This window comes from Symsagittifera roscoffensis, chromosome 10, assembly GCF_963678635.1.
Source record: "Symsagittifera roscoffensis chromosome 10, txSymRosc1.1, whole genome shotgun sequence".
Taxonomy (NCBI): domain Eukaryota; kingdom Metazoa; phylum Xenacoelomorpha; order Acoela; family Convolutidae; genus Symsagittifera; species Symsagittifera roscoffensis.
This window is the reverse complement of record NC_087071.1, coordinates 20,015,675-20,029,665: the sequence shown is the minus strand read 5'-3', so window position 1 is coordinate 20,029,665 and position 13,991 is coordinate 20,015,675. Positions and strand designations below refer to the sequence as shown.

The following is a 13,991-nucleotide window of genomic DNA, read 5'->3' as shown; positions in this document are numbered from 1 at the left end:
GTTCATTTTAAGGTTTTTTTCCCGAAAATTTTCCGTTCCCGAAGGCTCTAAAGTAACTATAAAAATTATTTTGACAGGAGTAAAAATCAACATTAGCTGCCCTTTTCTTCTTTTTTTAATCGTTTTATATCAGGCAGAATTTCTGAACACTTTTTTCTCTCCATCGAAGTACTTTTTTGAACAAAAATTTTTGTCGTTCAAACCAGGACTGAAAAATATTTATCATGACATACAGTGCTGATTTAAACTATCCAGACAAAACGAACAAAACTTGAATTTCAAACGCGTTTTTCTCAATATGGGTTAAAATTAGACAAAAAGTGAAGAGAAAATTGAAAAAAAAATATGCTTAAAATTTCACCAGAATTAACATGGTGCCATTTTGTCTCCGACATTCTCAACAAAAATTCTACCCCAAAAATGGGTTATTTTGGTTTTTTTCAATTAATCAAAAAAATACGCTGAAACTACTTTGTTAATTGATATGAAAATTATATCACAGGAAGACTCTTACGCAGCTCAACAAAGTTTAAAAAGGGTTAAATCTCCAAAAGTTTGCGCAAATTGTTTAAAATTTATTTTTAAACAGTGGTTTTCGGTTTTATATAGTAAAAATCACATTTATTGACTAACAAGTGAAAATTTTTTTCATTTATACTGGTTTTTGGAGATTTAACCCTTCTTAAACTTTGTTAAGCTGCGTAAGAGTCTTCCTGTGATATAACTGTCATATCAATTAACAAAGTAGTTTCAGCGTAATTCTTGATTAATTGAGAAAAGCCGAAATGACCCATTTTTGGGGTAAAATTTTGGTTTAGGATTTGGGAGAAAAAATGGCACCATAATAATTCTGGTGAAATTCTAAGCAATTTTTGTCCTATTCACTTTTTGTCTAATTTTAACCCAATTTGAGAAAAACGCGTTTGAAAATTCAAGTTTTGTTCGTTTTGTCCGGATAATTTAAATCAGCACTGTATTATTCAGCCCATTCAGGTGATTTTATGTGGTTCGTAAATTTGCTTGAAAAGAAAACTTTCTCGGCTCTTTCAGCGCTTGGAACAACCAAACCTAGGGGCCAAGCTACAGCTGGAGGTACCTTTTTGATTTTTTAAGATTTGTTTTTTTATGCGGGATGAAACGCATGTCTTTCAAATTTCCAATTGGTGGACTCTCTAGTAAATTACGAGATTAGCCGCTTAAATATATGATATTCCTGCTATCATTTCTTCAACTTGAACTCAATGTCAGATTTGAAAGGATAGTAGAAAGAAGAAGGTAAAAGTGAAACTTTTTCCAAGAAAAAACACTGCAAAAAATTGACGATTTCTGAAGCTATACTGGATTTTTTAGAAAAAAGTTAAATGCGGGGAAATTTTGACAAAAAAATTTTTTATATTAGATTGAAATCTCAAAGTTAAGGTGTAGCTACTTCTGTATTGAAGATTCCTGCATTTTTTTATTGAAAACGTAGATATAAATAAAGAAGTTTCCCATTATCTGTTTTTTAATTAAATTGTTAACATTAGATCTGGCAGGGTAGTTTTTGAAAAGTGAAATTTTCAAAACTTGAAAAAACGGTTAAAAAAATGGGAAAATGGAGTTTCATCACATGAAACAACCTTTTCCTACAAAATAGGGTAGTCCGCCGCTTCTAGAGAAAAAAGTTTTTCATTTTGTTTTTGAGATTGAACTCATAAATTCTAAAGTTGCACTTCAAGAAATCAAAAGTTTCCAGAAAACGGTAACAATAACAAACTAATTTCACTTTTCCGAAAACTATACTTTTTCGAACAAAAAAACTGAGCGTACCGGCCTCTGCAGCAAAAAAAAATCACAACCTGATTTTTCGAGTGATCGATTATTATCAAAAATTGACTGGCTAGTTTCTGAAAAATTTGGTTTTTCCGAAAACCATAGCTTTTCTCCGAAAACCGTAGCTTTTTTCTTAAAAAGGGTAAAACCATTTTTATGAAGTTCCTTTTCCGAAGGAAAGCTCTGCACAACTCAAACTGTTTACAAGTTACTGCATATCCAGCGACAGGCGGAACTCTCGAACATGGCCCAATCAAAATTTTTGAAAGCTGTAGAAAATTGAGTAAGGTGCAAAAACTCAACGAGAATATGCCGGCCACATGATAAGAAAAATTTTTCTATTGGTACCAAATTTTTGACAATCGGTAAAATACTTCCTAAAAAAATCAATTTGTTGCGAAATAGAAAAAAAAATCTCAAACATTTTGATAAAACTTCTCTTTTCCTAAAACGGGAATTTCAATATGTAGATAACCCAGCGACTGTTCTTGAATTTATTTCAAAAATAGCTTTTCGTTTTAAACGGAAAGTATACCATGATTTATAACTTGGTCATCTCATTTTCAGATAACTTTGACAATTGATTTTTTTTCTAAATAATCAATTACAATGGTAAAGTCCTGGTCACATGACTATCGTACAGTCAGTTAAAGGAAAAGATTATTGCGGGCAATGGATCTTTTGATACGTCGCTCTAAGTCCGGTTAAAGCAACTAAACGTGGATTCAGATTCGAAAAAATGTTAACGTTCTTTACCTTTAAATAATCAAAATGATGTATAATTCAGATAGATTACATTAGCTTAGAAAAAAAATAGAAATTTTCCAAACTATTTTACTCTTCATTTAAAATGCAGTTACTTACGGTTTTAATATATTTATTTTTGAATCTAATTTCAGGAAACCGTAAGCATCTTTAAAAATTTCAAAAAAAATGAGGTCTACAAAATCTGTGATTAAGTTGTGCTTACAGCTGCGCTTAATTAATTTTGCGAAGTACATCAAATATAACAATTAATTCAGTGTCATGTTTAGAGCACCTTTCAGTGACTTTCTACTCTTGGTTGACTTGAATGACTTTTGAATACTACAGATGGAAGTTTTATAGGTCATCTTTCAAGTTCATTGTACTGGTGTTGTGAATAAGGCAAATTTTCGCTACCTCATCTTAAATGTTTTACCCGCTAGATTACGGGCCGTTTCGGCGTAATTATTGGGCAAACTTCAAATCAGAACTTAATTTCGATTACTACAACCACGTAACAATTTATTTCATACCATATTTCTTATTTTACCACGTAACTCCCAAATTGATTCCGCTTTACATTCGTAAATTCAAAAATGACCCGACTAAAATCAACGCGTTTTGCGTTGACCTTGGGTCAACTATAGCGTCTTTGTTTGCAACCAGCTATGCTTGTTTATCACTGTTTATTTATCTTCCTAGAGACAATCAAGATGGTATGCAGTTTTGTTTTCGAAAGGCAAATGCGCTATTGTGTGCGTATCTGCTCGCGGATACAATTTTCAGGTTATTACAACTTCGGTCCAAAACTTACATTAAGCTGCCAAATTATTTTTTTCCTAAATTATAATCAGGTGGAACTACAGAGGACGGTTCCAAAGACTGAAATAGAACCTACGGGGGCGTATCAGCGTAAAATTCGGGTCTTTTTTGGTAAAAACAAAACATTAGAAAAGAAGCAGTAAAGAAGAAGATAGTGTTAAAGCATTCTGACAAATCTCTAAATTGCGTTGTTCGTTGACTTAAACAAATAACGTCTATACATAAATTTGTGATATGGATCATCATATTTTGTAGCAGTTACGAAAAAAATACATCAGATATTTGATAAAGATTTTGACTATTAACTTAAAGGTATTAAGTAGCCATGAACTAAAAAGTGATGTTTTTATATGTTCTTTTCAGGTGTCAAAATGTGCCGCGTAACTTCTGGTTCATGATGATGCACCACGCAGTGGGTCTACTGATAGGCCAGTCCTCGATGTACGATAATAACTGGCCCATTCCCAAACTGGTATTCCTGGCTATGGAAACAGCCAACCCCTACATCAATGTGCGATTCATGATTCTCGCATTGGGTGAGTCATTCTCATTTAGATTAATCGAAACTTCAATTTAGTTTCCTAATAGTCGAAGCGGGTTACAAGTCTTAATCATTGGAACAACAGCGGTTGTCAAATAAATATTTCAGAAACTATCATTATCAAGTTGAACAGTACAAACTCGTGGTAAGTCAGTAAATCGATGTATCAGTAAACCGAAAACGGGCGGACCAGATCAGTAAACCGAAAATTCATGATTCAATTACGTAATCACATTAGCTAAAAACTGAGATTTTTACAAAATGACAAATTTTTTCCTCAAAACTAAAAATTCATTAGAAAACTGGAATAAAATAACTCTTCCCACGGGCCCCTTTAGTTTTAAAACTATTGTTTTAGCTCAGGAAACATTTATTCTATAAATCTTTAATTTCGCAATTGATGTAATTATAACTTAAACCGGTTTAATGATCTGGTAATTTACGGACACATCGGCTTACTGTACGCACCCCAAACTAAAGCCTTCTCTCTTGAATCTATCTATTATTATAGAGAAAAAAAGTTGAAGAACTGAATGAAAATCAAAATTATAATAACTTCCAAAGTTTAAAGCAATTTAAATTTCAATAAACAATTTTTGGTCAGTTCAGAATTTCACTGAGGTACAGTATATCTTCATTCATGATCGAGTTCATTTCTTCAGTTTAGACTTCAAAACCAAGTATCCGATATTTCAACTGTGAACATTTTCACGCCCCTTAAAATTACTGATCATACTTTGAAGTTAAACAATCTTTCAGTCAGCAGTTCGATCGAATCGCTATCAGACTATTTTCTTGTCCTCGCAATTTCTTTTTAAGTTTCTTAGTTTAACCTCGTAGCAGGGGCTTCAAAGTTGATCCGCCCAAGTCGTCCGGAAAATATCTATTTGAATTCGTTCTGCTATTCGTGAAACAAAATGATCCATTAAAGTCAGTCATAACGCAACACATTAAGGCTAAATTGACTTCAAACTTCAGATAGCAGAATCTTGGATTCTCACATCCGCAAATTGCTCATACTAACCTCGTATTGACCTCATTTGAAATTCTTTGAACCCGCAATTAATCTATTTGACTCTTTTGAATTTCAAATAACAAACAATCATCTGGCCAGTTGATTAAGATGAAACAAACAAACTTGCCGCAGATATTCATTCGCGTTCTTTTTCAATTGACCTTTCAGCTGACTGTCAACATAAATCAGTATCAACTTTGCAAACAGTAGTTGATTGTGCGACATCATCTTTGCCGTAAGAGTCTTAATAATTTGTCGTTTTTCAAATGTACAGGTTTATAAATAACTCATTCTTCTCTCAATCTCAAAAGTCAGCAAGTCTGTTAGATACTTTCACATCATAACTAAATTGATTTTATAACCAAAAGAGGAAATACGTGCAGACATCAGTTAGCCCCATTTTTCATCTGGTGACATTGTGTCAAATTAAGCAAGCCACATAAATTGACATAAGCTTAAAAGTCCGTAAAACCTGTCGGGATGCATCATACGCTTGCTTGCAAAGATTAAGGCAATCGTTCTCATTCAAACCTTAAATCAATTTTGACAATTAGCCAATGGTTGCCTAGAATACTAACAAACAAATCTCATAAAGACCCTTTGTTCCGAGCAAAATCTCAGTTAGAATACAAAGAGGCAAAGGTGCACTTCGAACACCAGCGAGAAATCGGCATTAAATAGCTCCAAAGATGGAAAAAATTACGACTTTGAAATTTCTGCTTATGTTCCCGTGAAATATTTCCAAGTCCTTGCTTGATTCTCTATCAAAATTAGGGAGAAAACGCTTTTGCTAGGGAGATCATTGCAACAAAACCGTTCGATTGATTTCTAAACCTCAAAACTTGCATGGTTGTTTTGGGGAAACTGAGAGCAAAGTCTATCAAATGGGCCAAATATTCACAGCTCATTCCTTCTCAGAATTGACCGAAGCAGCTTTTGCAGGAAACACGCATAAAAACAATTTTTTTCGAGCCTATAATTGAAGAATTGGCACGATAGTTTTTGAGAAAATCAAAACATTTCCAAAAACGGTCAAAATTGCGGAAACTGGATTTTTATAAGAATATAAAGTCTTTTCTACATAAATTAAGGCCACGTCGCTTGAGCAGATAACGTTTTCAACTGCTTGTTTTTTAATTGAACCTTTAATCTGTTTTTTCAAATTAATTTTCGAGAGAGTAAGTTTCCAAAAAAAACAGGCAAAAGTTTAAAATTTGGACATTTTCTAGGGCCATAACTTCTTTTACGCAAAAAGTGGACGTAGCTGTTAATGCAAGAAAAACTGGTATCGCCTCTTTTTTCAATTGAAATTTTACTCTGGTTTCCTAGGATAGTTTTCGAGAAAATGAAGAAAAAATCCAACAAATGAGTCAAAACTTTCCCCCAGCAAAATTTTGGACTGCTGTGACACACTAGACGGGGTAAAAAACACTAGCTGAATATACAGTCGCCCAAATCATTAGTTCACTTTTTTGAACATCGGTAGAGTAATTTTTGAAAATTTTCCAAAGCATCACCAAAAAACCAAATCCCATACATTTGTTTATCACACAGGAAAGTAAGACTGTTAATATCAACCAGGAAAAAAAACGCGAATGCAGCAAAGGTAACACAGCTTTAATGTTGCCCCCAAAATGTATCGAAATGAGCAGTTTTATTTGCCACTTAAGCTGGAAAAGTAATAATTTTACTTCGCTTGTAGTAATAGTTGAAGCTTTTGGGAAGATACTCTCCCCTCGAGTTTATGAGACCCATTGTTTTATATATTAACATCAAACTTGAAATTCAAGTTTTTTCTAATTGTTACAATGGATGCAGTTGCAGAAAATTCTCCGCGTATCTCTTTAGAAATTTAAATTTGCTGACAAAGTAATCCCAGCAAGAAATGAGCAACCCCAGTATGAGCACTTTTAGAAGCCACATAGGTTGTAAAAAAGCAAAACGGTAATACTTTTATTCCGCTTGTAGTAGTCGTTGAGGCTTTTGGGAAGCTCTTCAACCCAAGAGTTCATGCGTCCCATTCTTTATATATTAACACCAAAATTGAGTTTCAAGTTTTTTTTCAATTGTTACAATGGATACAGTTAAAGACAATCCTCCGCGTACATCTCTTTAAACAACTCAATTTGCTGACAGAGTTATTCCAAGAAAGTTGGCTGAAAGATTTTTTTTGTTGCTTTCGTATTTTTCGTAGTATTAAATGACAATGTATAAAAACTTATTTTTACGGAAAATTTTTTATCGGCTTTGATGTCTGTTTTTGTTTACTTCGTGTTCCTCGCTACTGTGTTGGTTATTCTTTATATATTCAATTCAATTTTCTGAAACGATACGTGGAGAATCTTCTGCAACTCCATCCATTGTAACAATTAGAAAAATCTTCAAATTCATCCAACATGAGAAGAAAACTGTGAAATACATGCGCTAAAGGAATTAAATACACTCTTTCAATTGAAACAAATTATATCCTCAATATGCTCATGGGTCAACAATTTCCACTCATAAACAGGCTGCATAGTCCAGATAATAAATTACTGCTCACAAGCTTGGTCACCAAGTAGATTAAATTGTATAAAATTTGAGCGTGTACAAACAATTGCCACGAAGTGGATACTAAACTCTGAACTTGATTACACAGAAAGACTTCTGGAACTCAATTTATTACCATTAAGCCTTTCCGTAGAAATACACGATCTTCTTTTGTTTTCATCCCTGGTTAAGTCAAAATCTGACATGTCCATCATCGTTCAAACCTTTAATGATGAGAAAATTTACCAACACAGTAGCGAGGAACACGAAGTTAACAAAACCAGACATCAAAGCCGATAAAAAAATTTCCGTAGAAATAAGTTTTTATACATTGTCATTAAATACTACGAAAAATACGAAAGCAACAAAAAAAATCTTTCAGCCAACTTTCTTGGAATTACTCTGTCAGCAAATTGAATTATTTAAAAAGATGTACGCGGAGGATTGTCTTTAACTGTATCCATTGTAACAATTGAAAATCCACTTCGTTTTTATCGGCTTTGATGTCTGTTTTTGTTAACTTCGTGTTCCTCGCTACTGTGTTGGTAATTCTTTATATATTCAATTTTCTGTTCCCACTCTTTATATATTAACAACAAAATTGAGTTTCAAGTTTTTTTTTTCAATTGTTACAATGGATACAGTTAAAGACAATCCTCCGCGTACATCTCTTTAAATAATTCAATTTGCTGACAGTTATTCCAAGAAAGTTGGCTGAAAGATTTTTTTGTTCCTTTCGTATTTTTCGTAGTATTTAATCACAATGTATAAAAACTTATTTCTACGGAAAATTTCCTGTTCCTCGCTATTGTGTTGGTAAATTTTCTCATCATTAAACGTTTGAACGATGATGGACATGTCAGATTTTGACTTAACCAGGGAAGAAAACAAAAGAAGATCGTGTATTTCTACGGAAAGGCTTAATGGTAATAAATTGAGTTCCAGTAGTCTTTCTGTGTAATCAAGGTCAGAGTTTAGCATCCACTTCGTGGCAATTATTTATACACGCTCAAATTTTATAATATTTAATCTACTTGATGACCAAGCTTGTGAGCAGTAATTTATTATCTGGACTATGCAGCCTGTTTGTGAGTGGAAATTGTTTACCCATGAGCATATTGAGGATATAATTTGTTTCAATTGAAAGAAAGTATTTAATTCCTTTAGCGCATGTCTTTCACAGTTTTCTTTTCATGTTAGATGAATTTGAAGATTTTTCTAATTGTTACAATGGATGGAGTTGCAGAAGATTCTCCACGTATCTTTTCAAAATTTGAATTTGCTGACGAAGTACTCCCAGCAATTTATGAGCAACCCCAGTATGAGCACCTTTAAAAGCCACACAGGTTGTAAAAATGAGAAAAAGAAATATTTTTATTCCGCTTGTAGTGGTAGTTGAGGCTTTTGGGAAAATCTTCTACCCAAGAGTTCATGCGTCCCATTCTTTATATATTAACATCAAAATTGAGTTTCAAGTTTTTTTTTCAATTTTTACAATGGATACAGTTAAAGACAATCCTCCGCGTATTATTCTTTAGATAATTCAATTTACTGGCAGAGTAATCCCAAGAAAATTGGCTTATCGATTTTTTGTTGCTTTCGTATTTTTTTTGTAGTATTTAATGACAATGTATAAAAACTTACTTCTACAGAAAATTTTTTAACGGCTTTGATGTCTGTTTTTGTTAAGTACGTGTTCCTCGCTACTGTGTTGGTAAAGTTTCTCAAGTTTTGAGCGTTGATGGATATGTCAGATTTTAACTTAACAGGGATGAATACAAAAGAAGATCGTGTATTTCTACGGAGAAAGACCTATTGGTAATAAATTGAGTTCCAGAAGTCTTTCTGTGTAATCAAGTTCAGAGTTTAGTATCCACTTCGTGGCAATTGTTTGTACACGCTCAAATTTTATACAATTTAATCTACTTGGTGACCAAGCTTGTGAGCAGCAATTTATTATTTGGACTATGCAGCCTGTACATGAGTGGAAATTGTTGACCCATGAGCACATTGAGGATATAATTTGTTTTAATTGAAAGAGTGTCTTTTATTCCTTTAGCGCATCTCTTTTCATTGCATGTTAGATATGGAGTTACAATGAGGCCCAGGTCCTTTTGGTCATCTGTTGGTAGCAGTTCAGTGTTACCTAATTGGGCTGATAAGTTTCCCCTAAGAATTAGCGATTCGTACTAACTTGTATTTGTGGTCACGACATTTTTCAGACCCCACTTACAAACTTCTCGACCTCTGTTGACTAAGTCGATTTCATTTAAGGCAATGAGTTCAAATCATTAACAAAACCGTAACGTTTGAGGTGAGGGCTTGAATCTGGTAAATCATTTACACAAATAAGAAGAAAGTTAAGGGACTAGCATGGAGCCTAGGGCTGCACCGCTACTGATTTTTATTAGATCAGACGATTCGTCTTCAATTTTAACAAATTGTTCTATTTAGATTAACATCAAAATTAGTTTTCGCTTATTGGATCATTGAGTTTGTTGACGAAGTAATCCCAGCTAAGTTGGCTAATCGATTTTAAGTCAAGTTGGTTTCCGTACTTTTTGTAGTGTTTGATGAGAATGTTGTTGATATTTTAGTTTTATGGAAACAATTTGTGGTAGTAGTAGCATAGGCTTTTGAGTATCACCTCTGAGTTTCCACTCGTCATCTTCTTAAAATGAAAATACGATAGAAGAATCACAAGCAAAAATTCAAATGAGTTGGAAATGCTAACTCAGGTCACCAGACAGTAGCAATTAGCTACAGTAGAAAAAAAACATAGTTTATTTTGTTTTCAGGAATCTCCAAACAATCAATTGTCTACAAAGCAGTCTCGACTGGCATGTTCATAACATTCTTCTGCAGCCGCATTATCCCCTTACCCTGGATGCTCTACTGGCAACTGGACCTCATAGCCCACGACCCAAAATCACAGACTGGGTTTCATGTCGCCACAACTACCTTGTACTTCGCAATAAGTTGCATGAACTTATTTTGGTTTCATAAAATGATTGTCGGCATGTATGCGCTAATAAGAAACAAAGATCACAGCGATTTGTGAATTAAGAGGCATTTATTTACAAAATTTTGTTTGGTGGTAGCAAGGTCTAAAAATGGAAAAAATAGATCTCGCTTTTTTGCGATAAAATGGATAAGCAAGATGTTTTTTTGGAACGCTTGAAGTTCAAACAATTAAACCAAACAATAGTTCCTATCAAAATGATTGAAGAACAGCCTCCGCCTCGACATATTTACGTTTCACAAGCCAGGAAAAAGGGCTCTTCTAGGATCAAGGAAAACATAGATTCAAATACAGGCGAAGCAGAGCTTTGCACCACTTGCGATACAACACAATAAAAAAAAACAAGTAAAAAAATTCAAAATGTTGAAAAAACTAAGTGAAGCAAAATTTTCGTATGTCTCGATAACGGACACCTAGATCTTAGCTATAAGTGGAAGTATGTGTTTGATATTTTTTTGAAATTGCTATACTGGTGCAGGACGAAATGCGTGGTTTCAAATATTGGACTCAGTCCAAAACCTTAGTTGTTTGTCTACTAAATTAAATAAGTAGAACGAAAGTTTTTAAAGTTTTGGAATTTCCCCAGAGAGCTACCATTCCTCTGACAAAAGATTAGGAAGTAGCCACTTCTGCAGGAAACATCGCGCAACCGCTGCTTTTTTGGATTGAATTTTTCATCTCAGATTTGATAGGGTAGTTTTTAAGAAAACTCAAGACACTTTCACTTGTTTGAGGCCATAACTTTTTCAAAAAAAAAAACAACATTGCAATATAAAAAGTTAAGATTTTAACAACCTGTTGGGTCGATTAAATCAATGATATCAGATTTTGCAGGATAGTTTTCGAGAAAAGGCCTCAAAACGGTCAACAAATCAGATAATGACATTTCCGAAAATCATAGGTGTTTGTTTAAAAAAATTGGGCTTGGCCGCTTAGGCAGAAGCTTAGCCAGAAACTTCAATCGAACCCAAAAACCCAGGTTTGGCAGGGTAGTTCTCGAGAAAGTCAAAAGTTTCAACAATCGCTCAAAAAATTACACTTAAACAAAATTGAGCTTCGTGCCACTTGTGATACATCACAACAACGGCAGACATTGTTAAATATTGAAAGATTGCGGCTCTTTTAGCTAAAATTGCGAATTGTTACCAAAAAAGTGTTTGTTTCTAATGCCCAATTGTTATCAAGGATCAAGGCGAGGTTGAGAAAAAAGAGCCGGTGTGGAAGGACATTCAACTTCAGAAAAATATGTTAAAAACGACATGTTAATTCAAATGTTTTCGCACATTTTGTCATTATTAATTTTCTTATTAGTGTTTAACTACCTTTTACACAAAGTGCACAAAAGAGCAGTTTGTTTAAGTTGGAGGAAACGACGAGTCATTACATAAATAAGTTTTTTTTCCAGTTCTTCCTGAAAATGGAATGCAAAGAATTGATTTTCAGAACAGCAGAAAAGTGTTTCCAGTATTTCGGCCCAGCTATTCTCAGAGATATTTCACCATACTTCGACAGTGGTATGGGGATGTGTAAATCTGTACAATGGTAACTACGCGAAGTTGACAGGTTTGCAGGAACAAACAGATCAAGTATGTAAGAGGGTACGAAGCACTGGTGATAAACAATCTTTTGCATTAGAATCAAGATTTTGAACTTTACTATGGACGAAACAGTCGACCAGTGAAGCTCTTTTATAACATGAGTAATATGTGATTGACGTGATAAACGTCACATAAATCGGGTGGCGCGGTTTAAGAGGCGCTGTAGTTTCTCAAGAAGAGAACCAGGAAGGGGAAAAAGAGTGAAGTGCAATAATCAAGTCGTGAAAGTACCAGGGCATGTACAAGGGAACTGAGCAATTTGAAACAGTGGTTTTGAAACCAAACTGAGCAGATGCGCCTAAACTGGTAATTGCAAGAGGAGCAAGCACTGTTAACTTGCTGAGATGATACGCGTAAGCTGGTAATTGCAAGAGGAGCAAACACTGGTAACTTGCTTCTCATATGTCAAGTTATCATCAAAAATAAAACCAAGACTTTTGATTTATTTGAGTTGATAGAGAAAGCTTATTGCCTTGAACAAAACAATTTCCGGTATACTGTGGAATGAATTACGACGAAAGACAAATAAAAGTTCTGTCTTGTCATCATTTTGTTTCAAGATGACAGAAAAGAACCACGTTAAGACCTTAGAAATAATGTCATCATCTTTGTTAATCCAAAAATCTGTAGAGATGTCGATTACCAAATAATCGAGTCAAGAAATTGCCAGTGCACGTACAAGGGCATGGCAAGCATATCAAACTGAGCAGATGCGCCTAAGCTGGTAATTGCGAGAAGAACAAACTCTGTTAACTTGCTTTTCAAATGTCAAGTAATCATCAAGTATAAAAGCGAGACTCATTGTCTTGAATCAAAACATTAGTAATATTTGATTGACGTGATAGACGTCAAATTACTCGGTCGGCACGATTTTGGAGGCGCTGTAGTTTCCGAGGAAGAAGACCAGGAAGGGAAAAAAGAGTGAGTTGGAATAATCAAATCGTGAAAGTACCAGTGCATGTACAAGGACTTGGCCGTGCATGTACAAGGGAACTAAGTGGTTTGAAACAGCGGTTTTGAAACAGAATTGAGCAGTTGCGCCTAAGAAGAGCATCAGTAACAGCGGTTTTGAAACCGAAATGAGCAGATGCGCCTAAGCTGGTAATTGCAAGAAGAGCAAACACTGTTAACTTGCTGAGATGATGCGCCTAAGCTGGTAATTGCATGAAGAGCAAACACTGTTAACTTGCTTTTTAAATGTCAAGCTATCATCAAACATAAAACCAAGACATTTGATATGAGTTGAAAGAGAAAGCTCATTGCCTAGAAATTAAAAAGTTTCCGGTATAGTTTGAGATGAGTTACGAACAGAAACAAAAATAAGTTCAGTGTTGTCATCATTCTGTTTCAAGTTGACGGAAGGGAACCACGTTGAGACCATAGAAATAATTCTTGCTTCTCATATGTCAAGTTATCATCAAGTATAAAACCAAGACTTTTGATTTATTTGAGTTGATAGAGAAAGCTTATTGCCTTGAATTAAACAATTTCCGGTATACTGTGGAATGAAATACGACGAAAGACAAATAAAAGTTCAGTCTTGTGATCATTTTGTTTCAAGTTGACAGAAAAGAACCACGTTGAGACCTTAGAAATAATGTCATCAACAAATAATCGAATCAAAAAATTGCCAGTGAACGTACAAGGGCATGGCAGCATATCAAACTGAGCAGATGCGCCTAACCTGGTAATTGCAAGAAGAACAAACTCTGTTAACTTGCTTTTCAAATGTCAAGTAATCATCAAGTATAAAAGCGAGACGTTTGGTATGAGTTGATAGCGAAAACACATTGCCTTGAATCAAAACATTAGTAATATTTGATTGACGTGATAAACGTCACAATACTCGGTCGGCGCGATTTTGGAGGCGCTGTTGTTTCCGAGGAAGAAGACCAGGAAGGGAAAAAA

At 34.4% G+C, this 13,991-nt stretch overlaps 2 protein-coding genes across 2 annotated transcripts in view; one reads left to right on the top strand and one right to left on the bottom strand.

Annotated features, from left to right (window-relative positions):
- LOC134855131 (dynein axonemal heavy chain 7-like) overlaps positions 1-13,991 on the bottom strand; it is a 366,992-nt gene that overhangs the window by 295,753 nt on the left and 57,248 nt on the right. The window lies entirely within an intron of this gene.
- On the top strand, positions 3,212-10,524 carry LOC134855509 (uncharacterized). Its single transcript, XM_063872050.1, has 3 exons — positions 3,212-3,342; positions 3,742-3,914; positions 10,262-10,524. Exons 1-3 carry the CDS (start codon positions 3,275-3,277, stop codon positions 10,522-10,524), a joined length of 504 nt encoding a protein of 167 aa, XP_063728120.1. The 5' UTR covers positions 3,212-3,274.